Below are 23,467 nucleotides of genomic sequence, written 5' to 3'. Positions count from 1 at the left end.
CCTTTTGTTGTGTTCTTGGGCTTTCTTGTGTGGGGCAAATGGTCTCCTTTATCTTGATTGTTGTTTGGCTTCAAGTAATAATGCACACTTTGATGATTTGTTCACAAGTAAATTTCATGCTTTGTGTTGGCTTGGTCGCTATCTTTGTCTCTCAGGCTATGCATATTCCTCTCTTGATGTAAGTTGTTTAATGTTTTGGATGCAACACCCTTATGAGCTATTCTTGACGTGATTTGTCCGGTAGATGCTAGAGGGAGTGTTTTCATTGTGATAGCCTACGATCTTATCCCTTGAGTTTGAATGTTGGTTTGTTGTGAAGTTTTCTATAGCTTTGGGTCTCTGCTCCTCTGACAGTAGTGTTATGAGCATGGAAAACCACGTGAGAACATTTTGGATTACCTCCAAAAGTGTTGATCTCACGAAAGTTGGCCCATCTATTGAGAATGGAATAACATCACCTTTAAAAGAAAGATGTATAAAATTTGATTTGGTTTGATTGTTTATCATCTTCAAGGAAAATGGGATTTGATTATAAAGGCAATCACATTAGGGAATTCACCTCTAGCGGAGAATTGGGTCTGATCGGATTGAATTGTATCATGTGGTTGTTGCTTCTTAAAATCTTAACAATGAACATCTCGTGAGGAATGTGAAAGGCTAAGAGACTTAGATTGGTTGGAGATGTGAATGGTGAGGAAGTTTTCTTGTGAACTATCTTTTGGTGTCGTGACTTTGCTTGAGGACAAGCAAAGGATCAAGTGTGGGGGGGGGGGTTGTTTAGCCCTATTTTGTGATGAATCTCTGGGTGTTTACGTGTTATATTGACTTTTATTTTGGTCTCTTTCACTTAAGAGTTGAATGATTTGAGCTTTTGTGCTAATTTTGTTGTCTCAGGATTTTGTGCTCACATTGATTGATATGTGAACAAAATTAAAGTCCGAATTTAGTTGAATGATCTGAAGAAGAATCAAAGTTCGTCTCGATACGAGTTCGTAGGCGAAAACGGATCTAAAATCCGACTTGAAACGAGGGAGAACGGACCAAAACAAAAACGCTGCGCATTGCAGTCTGCGAAAGGCATACACGGCGGCGCCGTGGCACGGCGCGCGCCGTGCACGGCGGCCGCCGTCCCACGGCGCCGCCGCCTCTGTTCAGATCCGAAAGTACGATTTTTCGATTAAAAACCCCTTTCTAGGGTTTTACTTTATCACTCTCGTCTCCAGCAGCCTCCATAGGCGATTTTCACCTCTTTCTTAAGGTTTTTAGAGTTCCACAACACTTACTTTCAATCTTGGATTCATTGGATTGCTTTGGATGTCAATTAACACTTCATCGGATTGGTTTTCCTTGGATGGCTATGTTTTGTAAGAACTCCCTTTGATTCTCTTTGTTTATGAATCCCTTGGTTATTTAAGTCTTTGTTTCTTGTCTTTAATGAATATGATGATTGAAGATTATTGTTGTTGATTCTATATTCTCTTGGTTTTATGAATCTTTTGGTTAATTGAGTTTTGTGTTTTATGTATTTGATGAATGTGAAGATTGAAGTTCATTGTTGTTGATTCTAGATTCTCTTGGTTTTCTAAATCCTTTGGTTTATTTGAATCTTTATTTTGTGTTTTGATTAATATGATGATTGGAGATAATTGTTGTTGAGTTTAGATAATCTACGTGATTCGTAGTTTGTTGCTATTGTTTACCCTTTTCCTTTCTTGTTGATGAATATTTAGAGATTTCTTTTATGGAGATTAAGATTTTCTTGCATTCGAATCTTATGCTTGATTGAGTTTCTTGCCTAGGTAGTTATTAATCTTTGATGTTTACAAGTTTATGATCGTTTGGTTTAGTGTTGGAGTTGGAAACTCTAGTTGATTTCGTTAATGTTCAAATGCCATGTTCTAGTTAGTTCGTCGTTGAGTTGCTTGCGAAATTCTCTTTGATTGTGTGTGTTTGCTTAACATTCATTTGATTAAATGTTAATATGTTATTTCGCCTAGATAATCGTTGTTTATGGTGTTGAATTGATGATTGCTTTCTAGATTGCTAGTTTAGAACCCTAGCTTTGTTTGCCTTCTTGCATTCTTATTGGCTTTCTATCTTTTGCCTAGTTAACTTTATATGCTTTATTTTAATTACGCATTAGTTAATCGGAGAGAAAGTGTCAGACCCAAACTTCTGATTAGAGTGTTTAGGTTTATTTCATGTTTTCTGTGCGTAGCATGATCAAAGCCCTGTTTAGCCTTCCTTGAGAGACGACTTGGGTTAGCTTATTACACTAGGACGACCTCGTACGATTGCGAGTCAATCCATTAGGTGTTTTGGGTTGAGTCAGCTGTTCTCCATGATTAGCTGATCAAGACATGTTTCATCCGGAAAGTAGATGATTGTCTGATGTTTAGCTCGTTCATCATCGATCTCCTTGTCCTTTTTCTGATTCTGCTTGAGGAGATCTTCGAACATTTTCCTCAGCTGACAGTGATCAGTCAGGAGCTGATCAAACTCGTCAGTTTCAACGGATGAGCTATCTCCAGATTCTGAGTGGTCTCCTGAAAGCATCAGGAAGTTATCAGTATATGGAGTTTTCGTGAGAGATTTTACCTCTGGGCCATTCATTCCATTGTCGTAGCTGTTGTCAGCTACACTTTCTGATTCGTTGGCCATCAGGGCTCGGCTCTCATCATCTGAGCTGGAACTGTCGAAGTCGGATGATTCTGATGTGTCGTTGGAAGAGTCAGCATCATCAGCAACCATCGCTTTCTTCTTCAAATATCTGCGATCTTTCTTTGCTTTCAGTTCCCTGCGCTCAGTTGGAGTCAGATCAGGACATTCATGCTTAAAGTGTCCTTTCTTTCTACATCCATAACATTCCAATTCTTTGATGTCGTAAGCGGCTGACTTCCTTTCTCCGCTTCGATCTGTGGAATGTCTAGAGTCCCTTTCTCTTTCTTTTCCCTTGTAGTGCTGCTTGTGGAACCTTCTGTACTTCCGGAACTTGGACTCCATCTTGTTGAATCTGTCAGTCAACAAGGCATATTGACTGAAGAAGTCCTCAGGGTTGAGTTCCGTTGGCTCCTTGATCTGCTTCTTGCCTTCTCTGGTTGAGGCCTTCAGTGCAACTCCTCTTGAGGTTGATGGACCATCTTCGTCTGATCCTCCAGCCTTCTTGTTACCAAGATTTCTCAGAAGATCGAACTCATTTGCCATGAGATCGGAGAAAAGCTTGTTTGTCGGGAGCTGACTGAATCCTGGCTTATGCTGATGAGCGACTGAGTAGATCTGCCATTCTCCTCGTGGCAGTGCTCGAAGAATCTTCAAGTTGATTTCTCGTTGAGTGTATTTGTCTTTGGAAATGGATTGAACTTCATTCAATATAAGATTGAATCTTTGTTCCATTTCCTCGACAGATTCATTCTTGAGCATGAGGAAGGAGTCGAATTTCTGACAAGCTATGGAAAGCTTATTCTCCTTGATCTCCTCAGAACCTACGCACATTCTTTCCAGAATATCCCACATCTCCTTTGCTGTCCTGCACTTGATGATCTTCATGACATACTTGTCAGGAACGGTGCCGGAGATGATGCTTTTGGCGAGGTTGTCTAGCTCATCTTGCTTCCTTTCTTCTGTGGTGAAGTCTGCCTTTGACTTGGGCTGGTCCTCATCGTAAGGTTCCTGACGGATGTCAGTAGGAACCCTTTTTACAGTTTCGGTGATAATGATTGGACCGCTGGTGATGACTTCCCACATTCTACAATGTTGGGCAATGAGGAAGCTTTCAAGCCGAAACTTCCATATGTCGTATTTTTCAATACAAAACAAAGGTAGAGAAGATAATCTGCTGTAGTTAGTCTCCATCAAAAAAGAGAGAACAGGTAACAGCAGATAAAGCAAGTAGCAAGCACAAAACAATAAGAAAGAGCAAAACTTTTTCGAGACCTTTAATAAGGATCTAGTTCAAGTAGAACTAGTCAGAGACAGATAGTTCTTGCGAACAACCTGCTCTGATACCAATTGTTAGGTCCGGGGGGTCTCGAATAGGTGTATGGGGGGGGAATACACCTATAGGCTATTTTTATGACTATCTACAAACCTCAATCAGAGGGATCTCAGTCAGAGATAGAAGCGAAACTTTACAAGCAAACAAGACACCTGTTTAACCGAAATAAGTGTTGACCAACAGGGTTGACGACTGATACTGAAAGCTCTTCAGTAAAGAGTTATCAGTTAAGTCACTGGAACTTAACTGATCCACGTAAGGGCTTCAGTCGTGTTTGCAAAGATGAAGATGATATCTCTCTTCCTTACTATCAGAGGATAGTGAGTCAGATTGATATCATACACAGCGGAAATTAAACTTAGTTTCGAATAGCCTCGGTGGAGCAGATAGTTGGATTAAGGTTTCTCTTTTCAGTTAGTCAGCATTCAGTTTTATCAATTGAAATAACACAGTTATGAATGTAAAACTGAAAGCTGTAAATAACACAGAGACTTTTACGTGGTTCGGAAAAACTCTTTCCTACATCCACGGCTGGTTGATCTGACCAACAATCCACTCCGCAAGTGCTTCCCTGGTGCACTGCAAACCGTGAACTGAAGATAAACTCTCTCTTCAGCACCTACACACCTCGCGTAGGGTTTCCCTACCTACACACCTCGCGCAGGATTTCAGCACCTACACAGCTCGCGCAGGATTTCCTTGCTAAGCACACCTCGTGCTCAGACTTCCCTATCAGAGTTCAGAACACCTTCTGAAACTCCGAGTCAAACACTCTTATGGGGGAGAGGTTTAAACGAGTGCCAACTATACTTACAAAGAACGAGTTCTTTGAAGCAAGTTTGACCTTTGGCTTCTGGGTACACAGAATATATGCTTAGGGTGTAAGAGAATGTATGTAATCAACAGTGACTGATTTTGGCTTTGGAATTCTCTTCTTCGATTCAAGCTTTGGGCGGTTTAAGCTTTAGGCTGAGTAGCTATTTCGGCAGAGCTTCAGCTTATGTCGTTGAATCGGTGAAGGTTGAAGTGATCCTCGAGCGCTATTTGTAGGAGAACTCTTGAATAGATCTGTTGGCGTAAATCGTCCTCAAGATTTCTTCCGTTGGAGAGCAATTCGAATTTGGGCTGAGGCTTCAATCTTCGAGGTTCCTTGTCTGTGTGGAAACGGCTCTCTTTGATGGACAGGAGATGTGACATCTCTGAAAAGTAACCACCAGATAGGAATGACCTCTGCAGAGATAAGATATTGAGATATCTCTGCATTTAATGCGGCTGTACTTGAGCGTACGTGGCTTCCTCTGAACGTTGGAAGATCAGTCCTAGGAGGAATGTTCAACTGATACTTGACTTTAGTATCAGTCCATGGCGCGCATTAAATAATCAGTCTTCAACTGATTCTTCAACTGATACTTCAGTTGGTAACTGCAGTCTTCAGTCTTCAGTCTTCGTTCTTCAGTCTTCAGTCTTCAGTCTTTGACACCGCAACTAAACTAGAAACGAACTCTAACACTTGAGTTCAAAAACGATTCTAGTCTATTACATTTAAGTCCTATGAATTTTGGTATCATCAAAACAAGGGTTAAGATATTCCACAAGGTTCCCAACACCTAATAAAAGTGTCTTGGTTTCTAGTAGGTATATGGATGTGAAAGGTTTGATCATTCAAAGAATTCTGACGAAAGATTTTCATGGAAAGCGAAGATAATGTCATCACACCCTCGATATCAATCTGGTATTTAGACCAATTAATCTCTTGAGCCTTCTTCATAACACCATCTAAGAGAAGGAATTTGAGAAGCTAAGTAAGAAAAGGGATCGCAAAGATCAATTACCAAGCAAGGGGAAGGCAAACGCTACCAGTGTTGCGAGGAAAACCCCAGAGGGATTCGAGACAGATCAATCATGGCACTTGAAGTAGGCGAGTTGACCCGGATAGGGCAGATAGGCCGGTAGCCTAGGCCAGATGACTAGAGAGGGGGCGGGATAGATGAGAAGTCCCATGCACGTGGCTTGAAAGATAGACGATGTTCTTGCACCATGGATAAAAACTCCGTCATAAAACGATGCCCATCCTGTTGCCTTTGACTGCACATTGCGATGGTGCTTCTACTTTTCACGCGTCCCCGGCTAAATCCTATCTTGAACCACCCTTTCTTCTTCCGCCAACGTACGTCGATGTTCTGTTTTCGACCTTTGCTTTGGGTGTTGACGAAACTCCTCTTAAAAAGCACGATTCCTTGGTAACTTCTAGTTTGATCAGGGAAACCACAGAAAAAGAATCTGCTAATGAAGGTTGCAGATTCGGACAAGAGGAAGAAACCCGGTTTTTGTTTGGGTATTTGCCTTGGCAGGGTAGGAGAAGCCAGAGCTAGGTAAGTGTCAGAGGAGCTTTCCTGGCAAGACTCAAATGAACATGGCTTTCGCAGCTAAGCTTCATGCTTCACCCCTTGTCATAGGATTGGCAGTATCAGTACTAGGCGCGTTCATAGGAAGACCAGGAGATCTGGGGTTTCGGCGGGGTCAATGCATTAAAAAGAGACAAATTTTAGCAGATGGTGCTGCTACGGTTGGTGGCGAACTTGCTTTGGGGAAAAACGTATTAGTAGCTTATATGCCATGGGAGGGTTACAATTCTGAAGATGCGGTACTCATTAGCGAGCGTTCACATAGATTGACTAAGACCTTGTGAAAAAAAGCAAGAAGGTTCTATCTCTTATAGGATCTTCCCGGAACGCTAACTAGATGCTTAGTCGTCTCTTGAATCACGTTCGTCGGAATGCCATACCATATTAGGTCCAACTTTCGGACGTGTGAAGTGAAATGAGTTCAGTTGCGACTAGGGAATTCAAGTTACCGCGCCTTGCTCCGCCTGAGACTAGTCGGGTGCGAATAGGGAGTTAATGCCAGGTCCGCATTCCCATGGACCCTTTACTCTGCTTGGGGGCACCAATCCCCTCAGAAGTCAGGAAAGGGAACTTGAAAGGCCGAATCAAGATACTCGAAGGAAAGCAACAAAAGCGAGGGGAGACAGAAGCTAAAAATACGATAAGTAGATACATAATTTCGAGTGTGATCAGACAACAACAAATCAGACAATGACGGAACGGCCTGTGATTGAGTGATAGATCGATTAGCTGTGAGGAGGCCCGCCTCACTGCGGTATAGGTAGAAGAAGCTGGTATGGAAAACCCTTCTGTATAAGGTTCGAAATGGTGAATTGAGGTAGAGTAGACCGATGATCCTGTAGTCATTTGGCCGGCTATTGATCTGGCCCTCTTCTCCTTCTCAATCTCAGACACCAGCAACCTCTGCAACAGGCCCTACTAAATAGGGGTGAAAGGTTGCATCCTTGCTATTCAATATCAGGCTTAGCTTCTATTTATCCAAACTATCATCTAGGCTTGCCTTACTATACAAGATATATCGAAAATAAAAGATAGAACCTTAGCGGATGGTAAAGCCTTTTAGGCTAAGATCGCTTTGAGCATAATTGGATATAGAAAAAAGGTTCATATTCCTGCCTGGTGTCTGGTTATCAAGCACCTTCGGTGAAAGAAAGGTGCCATAAATTCATTACATTAATAGAAGAGAGACAGTCTCGTGACTGCTGACGAGGAAAGACTACTTTAGCTCTAAAGCCTCGCTTTTCGGAGCTGCTCCCAGCTTACACTATGGTAGAGGAGGTGCCGTGAAGATCTAGGTGTGTGAGCAGTACGAGCTGAAAGGCTCCCATACTGTTTGGAGGGCAGGGGGCATAGATGCCAAACAAACCTGACCCCTATCTATCGTCGTAGAAGCTGTTCCTAGGAGGTCGCCGCTATGCCCCAACATGAATTGAATAGTCCTTCGACCTTCGTTTGATTCCGACGCCTTCCCTCCTTCTCTCACTTCGGAAAGATTTAGTAGTCTTTTTGATGACCTGGTCGAGATTTGGCACTCGATCCACCATGGCGTCGCGCTGACGACAGTTTTCTAATAGCCTGCTTCCGGTGCATCTGGTGTTCGGGGGTGGTTAATTAGAGGATTATGGGTGGTAATTTTTTGTTTTTTTGTACAAAATGATACAAGGAAAGGCGTCGGTAGTGATTTGGTGTGGTTGCTTTGAAAAGTATGCTCCATCAAATTTTAAGTCAATTTGGTTCAACTATATATTCTTGTATTTTTCCTTTCTCGTGTTTGAACTGTTTTACAAGTACTCCGTCTGTTATTTTTTTGAAGAAAAAACCAATCTCATATATTAGTGAATATCACGAGAAAAAACTTCAATAATATTATCACTTCATATGAGATAACCATTTTGTACTGAAAGTACATACCCTTATTTATTTTTTTCTCACAAAATTGGACTCAGCCCAGCCGTCGAAGCCCAGCCCTTGTCTGCCGTCGAAGCCGCCCAGAACGAACTATGGTTCAAAGCCTTGCCGCCGCCGTTAACACGGGCGAAATGAGGTCAACGGATTCCGATCATCCCCATGACGAGGAAACACAAACGCCATTACTTCCACCGGTACGAAAGCAAGAAATTTGCTTTCTTTCTCATGTTTATTCATTTTTTATGTTTATTCTTCTTCTTTTTTGGTTTATTGAAGCTTCATATTTGTATTTTGATATTGCAGCCACCTTATAGGTGGAAGAGACCGTCTTTGATTTATGCAACTCGTGCTATTAATCTCTATGTACGGTCTGCAATATTTGCAGAGATACGAACCACATTGAAGGATGTTGGTGGCAAATTTGCTATACAAACATTCAAGGGTGGTACAATTGGGCGTCTTAGTGATCACGAGAGAAACGCTAGCGCCAACAATGCTCTAAATCACTTATTATCTCGATAGATTGAGGGAGGGGATATACCTCCTCATCAAGCATGGTTTGTTGTCGGTAGTCGTATCATTCGTTTTACAGCACCGGATTATGCACTAATTACCGGACTTCACTTTGGGTTTTGTGAGTTTGATCCCGAAGCTGAGCACGAGATTCCGGCCACAAGTATCTTCTACAGATATTTTGGTGGTCGTCCCACAAAAGTTGCATCTCTTAAGGCGAAATTCAAGGCAAAACAACTTGGGAAGGATCCAAAAGATTATATTAAAGCGGCGAACTTGTTGATGTATTACTTATTTCTGCTTTGTCGAGACGATGTAACTATTGAGACATGGGCATGGACTTTGGTGGAGGACTTGGCCGGCACTCGGGGTCTTATACCTACCAGGTGTTACTTCATTATTTGAGTTTGGCCGGCACTCGGGGTGATGTGTTGGAGAAACCGGCGTACCACTTCTTCAGGCCAGTCTGGGCTTTGCAGATTTGGTCATACGAGGCTATTCCCACATTGGGTTCTACCTGTGGCACACGAAACCCAGTCCCTAAATTTCCTCGTGCTTTGATGTGGACAACCAGAAAAGCTCCTGGAGATTTCACAGATTTTTTCGACAAAGAGGTATATGTCATTTTGCTTCATTTTTCAATAAATGTGTTTTATATACTAAATAGCGTTATATCTTTGTCTATATTGAGTAGCTTATTGTGCACATTTCGCTTCAGCCATCCCCTGAAGAGCTAGAGGAGGTGTACTACATGAGCCTGTGGAATGGAGATATGCTCCATGTTAGATTCGTGCCTCCTCTACGTCTTGCATTGAAGAAGAAGACAACTCATGTTTGAAAGCGGCGGAGAATGACATCTCCAACACTTGAGAGGGAGGAACGGCATATCTCTCCCGTTGTTGAGATGAGGGAACGCCATAGTTCTCCGAGAATTGAGATGAGGAACTCGCCGGTTATTGATAGTACACTTATGTGTTGTCAGCATGGAGTTTCGTGCCGAGATTCGGGCAAGGATTGCCATGACTACATCGATCAAAGATTGGCAAGGATGTTGGACGAAGATTCCGATGATGGCTTGATGGCTCTGAAGGAGATGCTAGATTGTACAGGTGACAGATCTATTCGTCTTAGTCCTAGGAGATCACTGGGGAACGTATCTCATGTTCGCTCCACTTCTCGTGTACATCATTCGCATCGCTCCACTTATCGTGTAGAGCAGCGACTGCCACATCGATCAACTTCTCCGGTAGAGCACCCACATGGCTCTCCATCTCCTGTAGAGCAGCTTCGTCAGTCCCCATCTCTTGTACCAATGACTACTCTGTGCAGCAGGTGCTTCAGAATCTATTTCAGGGTGATGACCATGCTGACGAAGAGGAGTCCGAAGTTGGAGATACTTCAGATGAGAATGTAGATGATGTTGGTTTAGGTCAACGAGTGAGTAGACCCTCTATAGGAGATGGTTCTCCATCTCCTGTAGAGCAGCATCGTCAGTCACCATAACATAAAACTCCCCACTATGTCTTATGAAGTAGATACTCCACAATTCAATCATTTACTCTAGTGCAATAGCTAAATAAAGTTAATATGTATATTTTTCATCGATGTTAGCTTGCACACGTTACTTAAGATCGACGAAACGCTTCGTATGAAAAAACGGAAGAGATAAATAGCAAAATCTAAGATTGTTCTAAACTACTCGATGGAGTACTCGATGGCGTTCACGATCGAGTACTCAACCGAGTAGCGAAGAACAATGGTGATTTTTGAATCAATTATTGCGATTTCAACACAAATTTCTTGTTTATAACGTCAACGGGAGTATGTTTGGCTATTGTATGACACGGGGTGTGATGATCGTTGAACACGTGACACATATCCTAAGTTTCAACATAAAACTCCACACTATGTCTTATGAAGTAGATACTCCACAATTCAATCATTTACTCTAGTGCAATAGCTAAATAAAGTTAATATGTATATTTTTCATCGATGTTAGCTTGCACACGTTACTTAAGATCGACGAAACGCTTCGTATGAAAAAACGGAAGAGATAAATAGCAAAATCTAAGATTGTTCTTCACTACTCGATGGAGTACTTGATGGCGTTCACGATCGAGTACTCAACCGAGTAGCGAAGAACAATGGTGATTTTTGAATCAATTATTGCGATTTCAACACAAATTTCTTGTTTATAATGTCAACGGGAGTATGTTTGGCTATTGTTTGACATGGGGTGTGATGATCGTTGAACACGTGACACGTATCCTAAGTTTCAACATAAAACTCCACACTATGTCTTATGAAGTAGATACTCCACAATTCAATCATTTACTCTAGTGCAATAGCTAAATAAAGTTAGTATGTATATTTTTCATCGATGTTAGCTTGCACACGTTACTTAAGATCGACGAAACGCTTCGTATGGAAAAAAAATGAGATAAATAGCAAAATCTAAGATTGTTCTTCACTACTCGATGGAGTACTCGATGGCGTTCACGATCGAGTACTCAATCGAGTAGCGAAGAACAATGGTGATTTTTGAATCAATTATTGCGATTTCAACACAAATTTCTTATTTATAACGTCAACGGGAGTATGTTTGGCTATTGTATGACACGGGGTGTGATGATCGTTGAACACACACATATCCTATGTTTCAACATAAAACTCCACACTATGTCTTATGAAGTAGATATTCCACACCTTGCAAACTGTTTCGTGTTACTATACTAAAAGTGTTCAACTCATCTAGAATTTAGCCGACCGAGAATTTGCTCAGCAATATGGTGCCGGCCTAATTTTTTCCATCTCGGTCGGCTACATATTCCCGGGTACTTTTCCGGTCGGTCACGCTGTAAAACACCTCTCATATTTTTTTGGGACCCTTTCCGCGTTGCGTTTAATTTTAATTGAATCTTGTCTGTGTGACGTTAACAACCTCGACAGGAATGTTATTAAATTATACTAGTTCTTTTCGCCGATGTTTAGTCCTCGCTTAATTTAAATAACTGGCAAGGATTATCATATAAATAAACAATTTTGGACGTTTTGCAATGCAACTACTGAGTAGTACGGAGGATCACGGCGAGATTACGATGGCATTTAATATTGATTTGATTTGAGATGAGAATAGGCAACACATTGAAGATAGTAAAATACACATTGAGAATAGGCAACACATTGATTTGGTTCGGTCATTGATTTACATGTTCGAATAATAAGGCACAAATTCTATTACCACACTATGTCTTATGAAGTAGATATTCCACAATTCAACCATTTACTCTAGTGCAATAGCTAAATAAACTTAATATTTTTTATTAATATCACAAAAAGATTTTTTTAAATGGTTTATTATTTTAATATATTAAATCATTAATATTTTCCACTAATATTTTATATCCTATAATATCTCTATAATTATCATTTTCAGTGAATTGAATTCTTTGTGAAAGAGTCGGAGAAAGTATTCTCTCATCATAAATTAATATGACATTTCATGCTTGTTTCCCCCCAAGGAAATCACTTCCCGCCCTGAACGAAAAAAATCCCTCCAAAAGTTTAGAGGCAATTTATTTAATGCCGCTCCCTCAAACCCTAATTCTCTCTCAGAGAGACTCTCCATCTCCTCCGCCTCTCCACCGCCCATCTCCTTGGTTTCTCCATCGCCTTTAATGGCGCTCCACCCTTTCCCGATAACCAGCTACACCCTCCCCTCCCCTTATTAAATCCCTGATGCTCATTCAAATGGGGAAGACCAGATTATCAAAAGTGAGAAAGGCTCTGCTACTCCTTTTAGTGTGTTGTTCTTTTGATAGTGTGGGATTCCCTGTGTGAGTGGTGGTATCACCGGGTCTTTCAGTTCATCGGAGCCCTGCTTGGTGGTTACCTGAGAAGCTCTTAATCCATCGGAGTTCTGAACCTGGCTCCTGCTGTTGGTGGCTTATCTGCGCTGAGATCTGTGAAGCTCTTTCTTTTCACCTGCTCCTTTTTACTTGTTTTTCTCTCTCCTTTGCAGATCAGAAGAAGTAGAAGTAGAAGAAGAAGAAGAAGAAGTAGTAGAAGAAGAAGAACTGAGTGCTTGAGCACTAGTGGGGAAGGTACCCAACAGATGTTGACCTTCATACTCTTATGAAGAACCTGCTCTATATGTTCCATGTATGTATGATACGTGCTAGTGTGTAAAATGCAAATTGCAGATAGATAGGAGAGCTAGTCATTTTTTAAGTAGCCAAGTCATGGTTGTGCCCGCCCTCCCAAAGTTTGCAGAGACTGGTGCTAGAACGACATGCTCGGTGGCTTGCTTTTCAGACGAACGCCACATGTTCGATAATTTGTCTCGGAGAACAGCACCGCCGCCCTTCGCCTAGCCAGAGTTGGCGCCAACGCCACAAAGAATATAGTGTATAGCTAGGTCAAGCAGCTGCAGCAGCTCTTGCACAATTGTATGCCCGGTTTTCATTCAATTGTGCCTTCTATGAACTTCTTCAACTTGTCCCTTGCAGAATCTCAGTCTCGGTCTTTGACAAGAAACTGGAGAAACAATGGTTTGCTTGTTTTGCTACACCTGTATATATAAAGCACAAATAAATGCTCATTCAAAATAATAACACAATGCGGCGCTCTACCAGCAAAGGATTGCTTGTTTTGCTATACCTAAACGCATTCTTAACACATGTAATTGACAAAATTCATGATCTACAGACTACACAGTCCAGCTTCCGTATAAAAAAACAATGGTTCAGCAGTTAATTGAAACATCAAAACACAAAGAAAATATAAAACGAACTATGCGATCACATTCCCTAAAAAAAACCAATGAGATCACAGGAGCACAATCCCAATCCCAATTCCAAATACAATATCCGATCAAATGTCCAGATCTGATATTACATGACTACGAAGATCTAAAGGGCTTTCAAGTACTCCATAAAATTCCAATAAAAAAACCTATGAGATCACAGGAGCACAATCCCAATCCCAATTCCAAATACAATATCCTATCAAATGTCCAGATCTGATATTACATGACTACGAAGATCTAAAGGACTTTCAAGTACTCCATAAAATTCCAATAAAGAAAATAAGCTTAACAAATCTGCGATTAACTGAACTCACAGTGTTTCTGCGATTACCAACATATATTAGCAAAAGAAAGAAACGAAATAATTTATAGCTCTGTAAATACTCCTTGGAGCAAGTAGCAGCAATATGCTTAAATTTAAACTGTGATTAAATCTCTATAGTGTATTTATACTTTTATTTTAATGCTCTAAATTTCTCTACCACTATCAACTTAACACAAACGATGCGTCGTGTCCTCTACTACAATCAACTTAACCTCCAACTCTCTAATCCCTCCATCTACCACATTTACGTTATTACGTCACCTTTAATGACCTATAGAGTTTGGAATGAACCAAATTCAAAAACAGTAGAGGACAATTGAAGCTCAATTAAAGCTTTGTAGGGATACAATCATAAGGGGACGAGCTCCAATCGTCAAGAGAAGCAAAGAGCAGAAGACTCGCACAGAGATTGATTGATAATACCACATTGTTAGACGGCCACCGGCTGTAACACTCCGCTTTTGATCGAGTTATCCTTTGTCGGTATTCTGCCTTGCAACGCTTTCCATGTGAACGGCAAAATACTCAGGTAAGCACCAATCATCTTCGTCTTCTTCCACGCGGTTCTTCAAATGCCATTAGATATACAACACTTCATCATCAAAGGCCAGCATTCACCATCTGTTCCTCGGCTGAATCGGCTGAATCATCTTCATCAATGTTCATGAAATTAATCGTGGTTTTCGTCCCCCGTAGTGTTCGTTTAGGTTCTGTACTTGTTCTTCCCTCAACACCTGCACAAACGAAATTAATCAATACAATGATAAAAACAAAAATGCACACTCATGACCCCTTTTTTAAAATCCTACCCCATTTTTTGCGGCCTTCAGGTTGCCAACGTTTCTTCTTTACATAAACTCGTCCTCTAATCTTCTTTGGATTCTGTATTTTATTGGAAACTTTCCCACTCGTGGGCTCTGGTCCATCACACGGCTTTATAGGACTACCAACAATCTTTGATACCTCTAATCGCAGGTTAGCTAATTGCTCTAGTATCGCTGAACAAGCCACTTCTGAATCCTTACTTGATGTGGCCATCTCATACACATCACGCATACACTTATTCACAAATAACATATAGTTCATTGTGCCACCGTGTAGGCAATCATTGAGCAGAAAAGATTCACCAAATTTGGCCGCCTTCGTCCATCGCTTCAAAATGAGATCATCTGGAATTTGGACAACGTTTTTCAAGTAAAATACTTTGACAATATGCCTGCACAAAATTCCTTCCGATTCCCACATCCTACAACTACAGGTGGCATGGGAACTATGTCGGTTAAACTGAATCACCCTCAGACGTGAGCGGAGACCAGTTGAAGTAGCGTTAAACCACAGCCATTCACCAACTTATCCCGGAAATTCTCCAAGAATAACATTGAAGGAAGCCTTGACCTCTTCCTCAAATGCTTTGTAGAGTGCACGTGTGTACACACTAGCTGCATGAGTCAGAAGTGCATTGTTTCCTACATATTGGCCAGGTAACCATCTACAGTGCATGTCCTCTTCACGTTCTCTACGTCACCATTTTTGGAGTATGCCGTCATACTTATTTACAAGGTCAAATAACGACGTGCTCGAACGACAAATCTCCTTCATCACTTTGTTGGCGGACTCGCTGCGAGACGTTGCCAATAGCCCAGCAGAGAAGATATTTCTTGTGAAAACCGATGCCCACCGTTTACGTAGCAAATACATATCAGAAAACCATCGAACTTTACGGGGTGAATAGGTTTCCATCATGTGCCTCCATGTCTCCTCCCACTCCGTCTCAGTATCAACCCCGTTCATGCATTTATACCACAATTCTTTGAACTCCTTGTTGCCATTCAAGTTTCCAAAATGCCCAGGTGCATTCTGATTGATATGCCATTGGCACAAGCGATGCTTTGCACTCGTAAAAGTTTCGTCAATGGCCTTCATCAGAGCCAATGCCTGATCAGTGTATATTAACCCAGGCTCTTTGCCATGCATAGACTCAAGAAAGGTCTGCAACAACCACTTCAATGTATCTGTGGTTTCATTAGAGAGAAAGGTCATTCTGAACATCACATTTTGAGAGTGATGATTTATGCCGACAAAAGGAGCACAAATCAGATTATACCGATTCGTGCGATATGTAGTGTCTAAAGATAAAACATCACCAAATGATTCAAAGTCTAACGCACTTCTAGAATCCCGGAAAAAGAAATTCATCAATCTTCCATCCTCATCACATTCGTGCTTCCAGAAGAAAAAAGGCTCTGCATTAGATTTACTGGCGAAGTATTTAAGCACATCCGAAGCATCCTCATTTGCCAATTTGGATAACCGCTTCACACGATCAATGTGATTATATGCATCCTTCCTTGTGAAACCAACATTGGGTACACCACCACTTTCCTTTTCCATGAACTTGCAAGCAACACTAATACCAATACCAGCCTCTTTCATAGCTTGCAGAACAGACTGATGACCAATGTTCAGATTGCGGTTTGATCTGAGCATGTACGACATGTCAGTTGCCATCAACTCATGGTTATGCACTGTTTCGAAAACGGACACAACGAATGGCCCTTCATCCTTTCTTGATACCACCAATTCAGCCGCACAATTGGTTCTAGTAACCATTTTCTTGTAAACCCCCAAACTTCTCTTCTGACGCTTCATATCCGTCAAACCACTGCTGGAACAAATGAATTGTTTTAATCGGATATCACCTCTTTGACCAAACCTTTTCTGATCCCCCCTCCGAACACTGAAACCTTTTTTATGTGAATATTTAAGATAATATCCAAAAATGTGGACCAGATTTGTGTCTAGTGTAGATCCCACAACAAGCATTTCCTCCCATTCGGGAATGGATAAATTATCAAGAGCTTCATCACGTGCATCCTTCTCACCAGAAACACCATCTTCACCATTCTCGTCACATTCATGTGCTGCAGAGTGAAACTCTACATTTTCTTCAGCCGCATCAGACGGCTCTTTTGGATCATTTTTTGGACCGCTTGGGACCTCGTCTTCACTATCTTTGAAACCCAGTACTCGATTCAAATCAATGCTTTCCCTGGACTAAAAATTTAGGGAACTTTCGTCAGTACAAATTTTGCAAAACAATTGACATTTACACTCGTCAATTGAGAAATTAAAAAACATAAACATGAAATTTACACAATAGGGAAAGTAGCCGGGATTACCAACTTCTTTTGCTCCTCGGCCATAGCTCCAATTGCTCCAAAGTTTTTCGAATGATACGCCCTTTCCCCAACACACGAAACCCTTCAAAAGCTCCAATTTTTTCCCAACAGCCGAAGCCCTTCAAAAACAAAAAATTTGCGTTGAAACAACATCAGATGCCGAGGGCATTTGAGGCAAAAAAACAAAATTCAAATATGAATGCAAAATGTTTGTAATATTTAAATCAAATTTTGTAAAGTTTGAAACTCCCTGATGAACATTCAAGCTTGGCCGAAAATTGCAGGCACTTTTTGTATACGCCATCGTTCTTGAATCTGAAGACATTTTCGGATTCGGATTTAAATCTTGCGTTGAACAATGTTGCTCTCGGCCAAACCCTCTCAACGAGCAGCGGGCACCGATCGGTTTCTTCTTCGGGTGGAAATTTTCTGCAAATTTTTCCTCAGGCGGCCCACCCAAACCATGGTTACCTCTTTTTTTATTTCTTTTGACATTACACGTGTCTCAATCGTAACGGACGAGCTGTATTGAAGCTTATGCACGATAGAATTTTCCGATAAAGTGCAGCGGGTGGAAGTACAAATATGAGCTCTGGCACGCAGCGGATGAAGACCAAGAAGAAATCTCCGCCGTCCAATCCCACCGAAAAGGATTTCTGGGATGACTTGAGTAACTCGTGAGCTATGGATGTAGAGTTGGAACTTATACTAAAGTCACGCTATTAAGAGTTGGACTTGTATTTAGTTGTTTTGTCCACGTAAAAAATATATAATAATAATAATAATAATAATAATAATAATAATAATAATAATAATAATAATAATAATAATAATAATAATAATAATAATAATAATAATAATAATAATAATAATAATAATAATAATAATTAAGCCCAATTTCTTTGATTGATGGGCTCAAGAGGTGAATTGTAAATACGGGTTGCAATGCTAAAATATATAGCCCTATTTACAAATTCAAAATTCAAGTTCAAAGATACAAAAAAAAAAACAACTAAATACGAGTATAAACTATTTATAAATTCAAAGAAATTCAAGAACTCCTAAATACGAGTATAAACTATTTGCAAATTCAAAAAATTCAAATTCAAATTGAAGAACTCCTAAATACGAGTATAAACTATTTATAAATTCAATGAAATTCAAGAACTCCTAAATACGAGTATAAACTATTTGCAAATTCAAAAAATTCAAATTCAAATTGAAGAACTCCTAAATATGAGTATAAACTATTTATAAATTCAAAGAAATTCAAGAACTCCTAAATAAGAGTATAAACTATTTAAAATTTTAAAATTCAAATAAAAAACTCCTAAATAAGAGTATAAACTATTTAAAATTTTAAAATTCAAATCAAGAACTCATCGATAAGAGTTTAAACTATCAAAATAAATTTCGAGACTCGTCTATTACCAAAGGCATTTCATCCATAAACAAGTCTCGATGGGGCAATTTGTAGACAATTAAATTTGTCGTCGAATTAAATAATGCCACGTGTAAATTCATGGATTAAATATTTAATTATATCTTCTATGTTATTAAATATGATTTTATTTCTAAATTAAATAGATATATAATTAATATTTGATATAAATAAATTAATGGGCTCATGGATACCTAAAGCCCTAAGGCCCATGCATGAAGGCCCAAAGCTCATAAAGCCCATGAAGCTCATCTCTAAAGTTTATAAATAGAGGGCTTGGGGTGCTCATTATCACAACTTGAAGGAGTGGAAGATTGAGGAGCACAAAGAATCATCTCTAGTATCACAAGTGGAAGAGGTGGAGAATTGGAGAGTTGAAGTATTCTTCCAAGTATTCAAGTATCTTGAAGAATTCTATCTAGCATTCAGGTCTCCTTCAAATCTTCAATTGTTTGAGTATTCAAATATTCAAGTATCCTTCGAATCTTCAAGTATTTGAGTATTAAAATCTTCAAGTATCCTTCAAAATCTTCAAGTATTCAAGTATCTTCAAATCTTCAAGTATTTCTGCGAATCTTTGAAGTGATCTTCAAGTATCCAAAGAAATCAAGTTCAAAAGCTTCAAGGCATTCTTACAAATTCTAAGAATGTTCTCAAATCAAATCAAGTTCAATGTTCAATCCAAAATCATGACTTGAGTCCCTTGGATTGACGTCATCAAATCAAGTATTTCAAGAACCTTCGAGCTTATTCAAGAATCAAATGGAAGAAAAGAATCAGATGATTAACTAGAGATTGCAACCCGCATAAATCTATCTTCAAATCTATCAAATTATCTTTGTAACACATTTTGTATTTTATCAAATTGAAATACAAAAATTTGTGTTCACAATACTGTTGTAAAGAAATGTAATGTTTCAAAAACATTACATTTCTTCATAATAATTATTACTTTTTAGGGTAAATATCACTTTAAACCTCAAACTATTTTCGCACTATCAATTATATCCTAAACTATCGAAAATAATTTTTTAAACCTTGAACTATCAATTTTGTATCAATTGTACCATTCGTTCATTTTTTTAGCTTCAAAATTTTGATGTGACTCACCTAATGCCACGATGTATTTAGAATTATTCTTTTTTTGACATACATTATATAAAACGCCGTGATTATATGCCTTACTAATTAAAAATTCAAAGGATGAAAAGTGGATAAAAGGTACAATTGATACAAAATTGATAGTGCAGAAATAGTTTGGAGTTTAAAGTGATATTTACCCTACTTTTTATTACAATAATAATTACAACAAATGTAATAATTTTAAAAAATTACATTTGTGTATATCAATAATTACTTTTTATTATAATAATATTTACTTCATCAAATAAATAAAAATACAAAAGAAAAACAGTAAAAAAAAATAAAAATGCAAAAGAAAAACTTTAAAAGAAAAAAAAGAAAATACTAAAAAGCAAAAAAAAAGTAAATATATAACAAAATGCAAAAAATACAAAAAAATGAATAAAATAGAAAAAGGAAAAAACAAAAAAAAATGGAAGCAAAACCAGGAAAAAAAAAACCTAAAATAAATAAATAAAAGGAAAAAAATCGCAAGAAGCCTAAAAATGAAGAAAACAGGAAAAGGAAAAAACATAAAAAAAAATGAAAACAAAACTAGAAAATAGACATTAAAAACGTAAAATATATATATATATATATATATAGGGTTGGGTTCCGGTGGATCCCTATGCTTATAATAGATCCGTAGATCCAAATCTAGACCACACATTTATGACATGTGGCGCATCAAGATGGTGACACGTGGCAAGGCATTTCAAGGCAAAATCTGGAGAGGGGTAAAATTGGAATGTAATTTTCGAAATTCAAAAAAAAAAAAATTATATTTTCTCAAAATAGGTATATTTTAGACGCATAAAGTTTCATACGAGAATGCATGAACTTTCATATAAAAATGCATAAAGTTTCATATAAATATGCATAAGATTTCACCCCACCCCAACCCCACCCCCCACACCCCAGAACCCCACCCCCACCCACCCCCTACCCCCCCACCCCCCCACCCACCCACCCCCCCCCCCAAAAAAAAAAAAATTTTTATTTTTTTAAAAACTGATTTTCTGACCACTGACCCACCCCTACCCCCACCCCCACCCCCCACCCACCCACCCCCCCACCCCCCCCAAAAAAAATTTTTTTTTTTTAATTTTTTTATTTTCTCAAAAACTGATTTTCTGACCACTGACCCCCCCACCCACCCACCCCCCACCCCCCCCCCAAAAAAAAATTTTTTTTTTTTGAAAATCAGTTTTTAAAAAAATAAAAAAAATAAAAAAAAATTTGGGGGGGGTGGGGGGGTGGGGTGGGGGTGGGTCGATGGGGGGTGGGGGTGGGGGTGGGCCAGCAATTAGAAAATCAGTTTTTGAAAAAAAAAAAAATTTGGGGGGGGGGGTGGGGGGGGTGGGTCGGTGGGTCGGTGGGGGGTGGGGGTGGGGGTGGGCCAGCAATTAGAAAATCAGTTTTTGAAAAAAAAAAAAAAAAAAATTTGGGGGGGGGGGTGGGGGTGGGGGGGGTGGGTGGGGTGGGGAGGCAGGGGGCAGGGGCTGGGGTGGGGTGGCGAAACTACCAGATTTATTAAAATGAAATGCATTTTTTGTATAGTTTAATGCATTTTATGTGAAAACTTTATGCATTTTTGTTTGATTTTATATGCATGTGAAACATGCCTATTTTTGGGGGGTGGTAATGGGGAGGGTTGGGGGGTGGTGTGGGCTGGATTGGGGGGGGGGTATGGGGTGGGGTGGTGAAAATACCAAAACTGGAAAAATTAAATGCATTTTTCTGTTCAAAGTTATGCATTTCATGTGAAAACTTTATGCATCTTTGTGTGAAACTGTATGCATCTAAAATATATCTATTTTGAGAAAATCTAAAAAAATATATATTTTTTTTAATTATTAAATCCGAAAATTACATTTCAATTTTACCCCTCCAGATTTTGCCTTGGAATCCTTGCCACGTGTCACCATCTTGATGCGCCACATGTCATAAATGTGTGGTCAAGATTTGGATCTAGGGATCTATTATAAGCATTGGGATCTATATGATCTCATTCCTATATATATATATATATATATATATATATATATAAAAGAGAGGGGGGGGGGGGGTTCGAAACACATGACCTTGTCATGGAAAGTGAGGCGTTGCTGCCTACCACTGCACTATTACATCACTTTGTGCATTTTTTCTCAAAATATGCTACATATCCGTGTATAAATGGGACCGCACGCAATAATTTGCGTTCCAAGATTGATGTCGGAATGGGTTTCAAAAATTTATAATCCAACTTTCCAAGATTGATGTAGGAATAGGTTTTTTTTTAGCAAATACCATAAACCATACATGATAAATCTTTATATAATAAAAGATTGATGTAGGAATAGGTTTTTTTTTAGCAAATACCATAAACCATACATGATAAATCTTTATATAATAATTAGGGCTGGTAAATCGGTTTCGATTTTAACCGAATCGGTTTATCGGTTAATCGGAACCGGATTAGGCCCCGTGGACTAATCGGTAACCGAACCGATTTAAGGTCCGATTAACCGAATAACCGGTCCGGTTTAATCGGACCGGCTATTCAGTTAACCAAACAAACCGATTAATTTGGTAATTTTGATTTTCGCCAAGAATAACCGGTTAATTCGGTTAACCGAATTAATCCCAAAAATTCGAAATTAATGTATTTGTAGGAAGTGGGATTCGAACCTTAGCCTTTCAGAGAAAGGATGAGGTCCTATCCACTCCACCAACTAATGTTCTATACTTATTTAGAACAATTTTTTTAATAAATTAATTAATTTTAAAAAAAAATCGGTTAATCGGTTTAACCGGTTAAACCGATTAACCGATTTATTGTAAGAATATTAATCGGTAACCGAACCAAACTGGGAAAAATCGGTTTTCGGTTAACCTGAAAATCAGTTTTTCCCGATTCGGTTACGATTTTAACCAAAAAATCGGCACCGGTTTGCCAGCCCTAATAATAATAAGAGGTTATTGTCGGAAAAATACATATAGTTTATTAATTTTTTGGTTTATAACATGACCTTATAATTTGACCACAAAATACATCAATTTTTAATGTAATCGCAATCATAACATGACCTTATAGTCTGATCAGAAAATACATCAAATTTCAATTTAATATCAATTATAACATGACCTTATTTAGATTATTATTCATCATTGTTCATAGATGTATTAATATTTATTGTAATTTCATATTAAATTGTTATGTATAAAATATTGTTAATTGACTAATTTATTTTTATAAAAATTAAGTTAGACGATTAATTATTTTTATATATAAATTTGATTTTTATATTCTATTAATATATTGCATATATAATAAGTATTTATCTATTTGAATTAAGAAATTATAAAAATATTAGGACCAATAAATAATAATTTAGGTACATATAGGGGTGGAAAATCGGGTTGCGGGTATCGGGTATACCCTCACCCGTTCCGATACCCGCGCGGGTATCGGGTACCCGATACCCGCAAAATTCGGGTGGAGGGTCGGGTGCGGGTATCGCATCCTCAAAAATTGCGGGTAGAGGGTACCCTCGGGTATACCCGCGGATACCCGCATTACCCACAAATAACATTATAAAATTAAAATTAAATAATTTTATTAGATTTTACTTTTAGGAATTAACCCCCAAATCCCCAAAACTCCTCCTAGCCCTAATTACGTCACAGGTTTTATGGATAATCGATGAAATAGAAAGGATATTTTCAATTTTTTTGTGAAATGCGGGACAAAATACCTTCTCGCGGGACGAAATACCCTCCAACGGGAC

At 39.0% G+C, this 23,467-nt stretch overlaps 1 protein-coding gene across 1 annotated transcript; it reads right to left on the bottom strand.

The window, feature by feature from the left end:
- Nucleotides 1-14,552: 14,552 nt before the first annotated feature.
- Nucleotides 14,553-17,155, bottom strand: LOC131026136 (protein FAR1-RELATED SEQUENCE 5-like). Its single transcript, XM_057955906.1, has 5 exons — nt 17,132-17,155; nt 15,510-17,006; nt 15,303-15,391; nt 14,762-15,204; nt 14,553-14,686 (listed from the first exon to the last, which is right to left on the bottom strand). The coding sequence occupies exons 1-5, from the start codon at nt 17,153-17,155 to the stop codon at nt 14,553-14,555; spliced, it is 2,187 nt and encodes a 728-aa protein (XP_057811889.1).
- Nucleotides 17,156-23,467: the final 6,312 nt, after the last annotated feature.

This window comes from Salvia miltiorrhiza, chromosome 5 (assembly GCF_028751815.1).
Source record: "Salvia miltiorrhiza cultivar Shanhuang (shh) chromosome 5, IMPLAD_Smil_shh, whole genome shotgun sequence".
NCBI classification, from domain to species: Eukaryota; Viridiplantae; Streptophyta; class Magnoliopsida; order Lamiales; family Lamiaceae; genus Salvia; species Salvia miltiorrhiza.
Note: the sequence above shows the minus strand (reverse complement) of the source record. Positions and strands in the feature narration are given on the sequence as shown.

What these genes read in the sequence shown, in the direction of transcription:
- LOC131026136 (XM_057955906.1), bottom strand. Translation starts at nt 17,155, where the DNA reads ATGGCCGAGGAGCAAAAGAAGTTG. An exon ending in GCACGTCGTTATTTGACCTT is followed by an intron (nt 15,392 to 15,509) that starts GTAAATAAGTAT and finishes TGACTCATGCAG; the next exon opens with CTAGTGTGTACACACGTGCA. An exon ending in TTGGAGAATTTCCGGGATAA is followed by an intron (nt 15,205 to 15,302) that starts GTTGGTGAATGG and finishes TGCCACCTGTAG; the next exon opens with TTGTAGGATGTGGGAATCGG.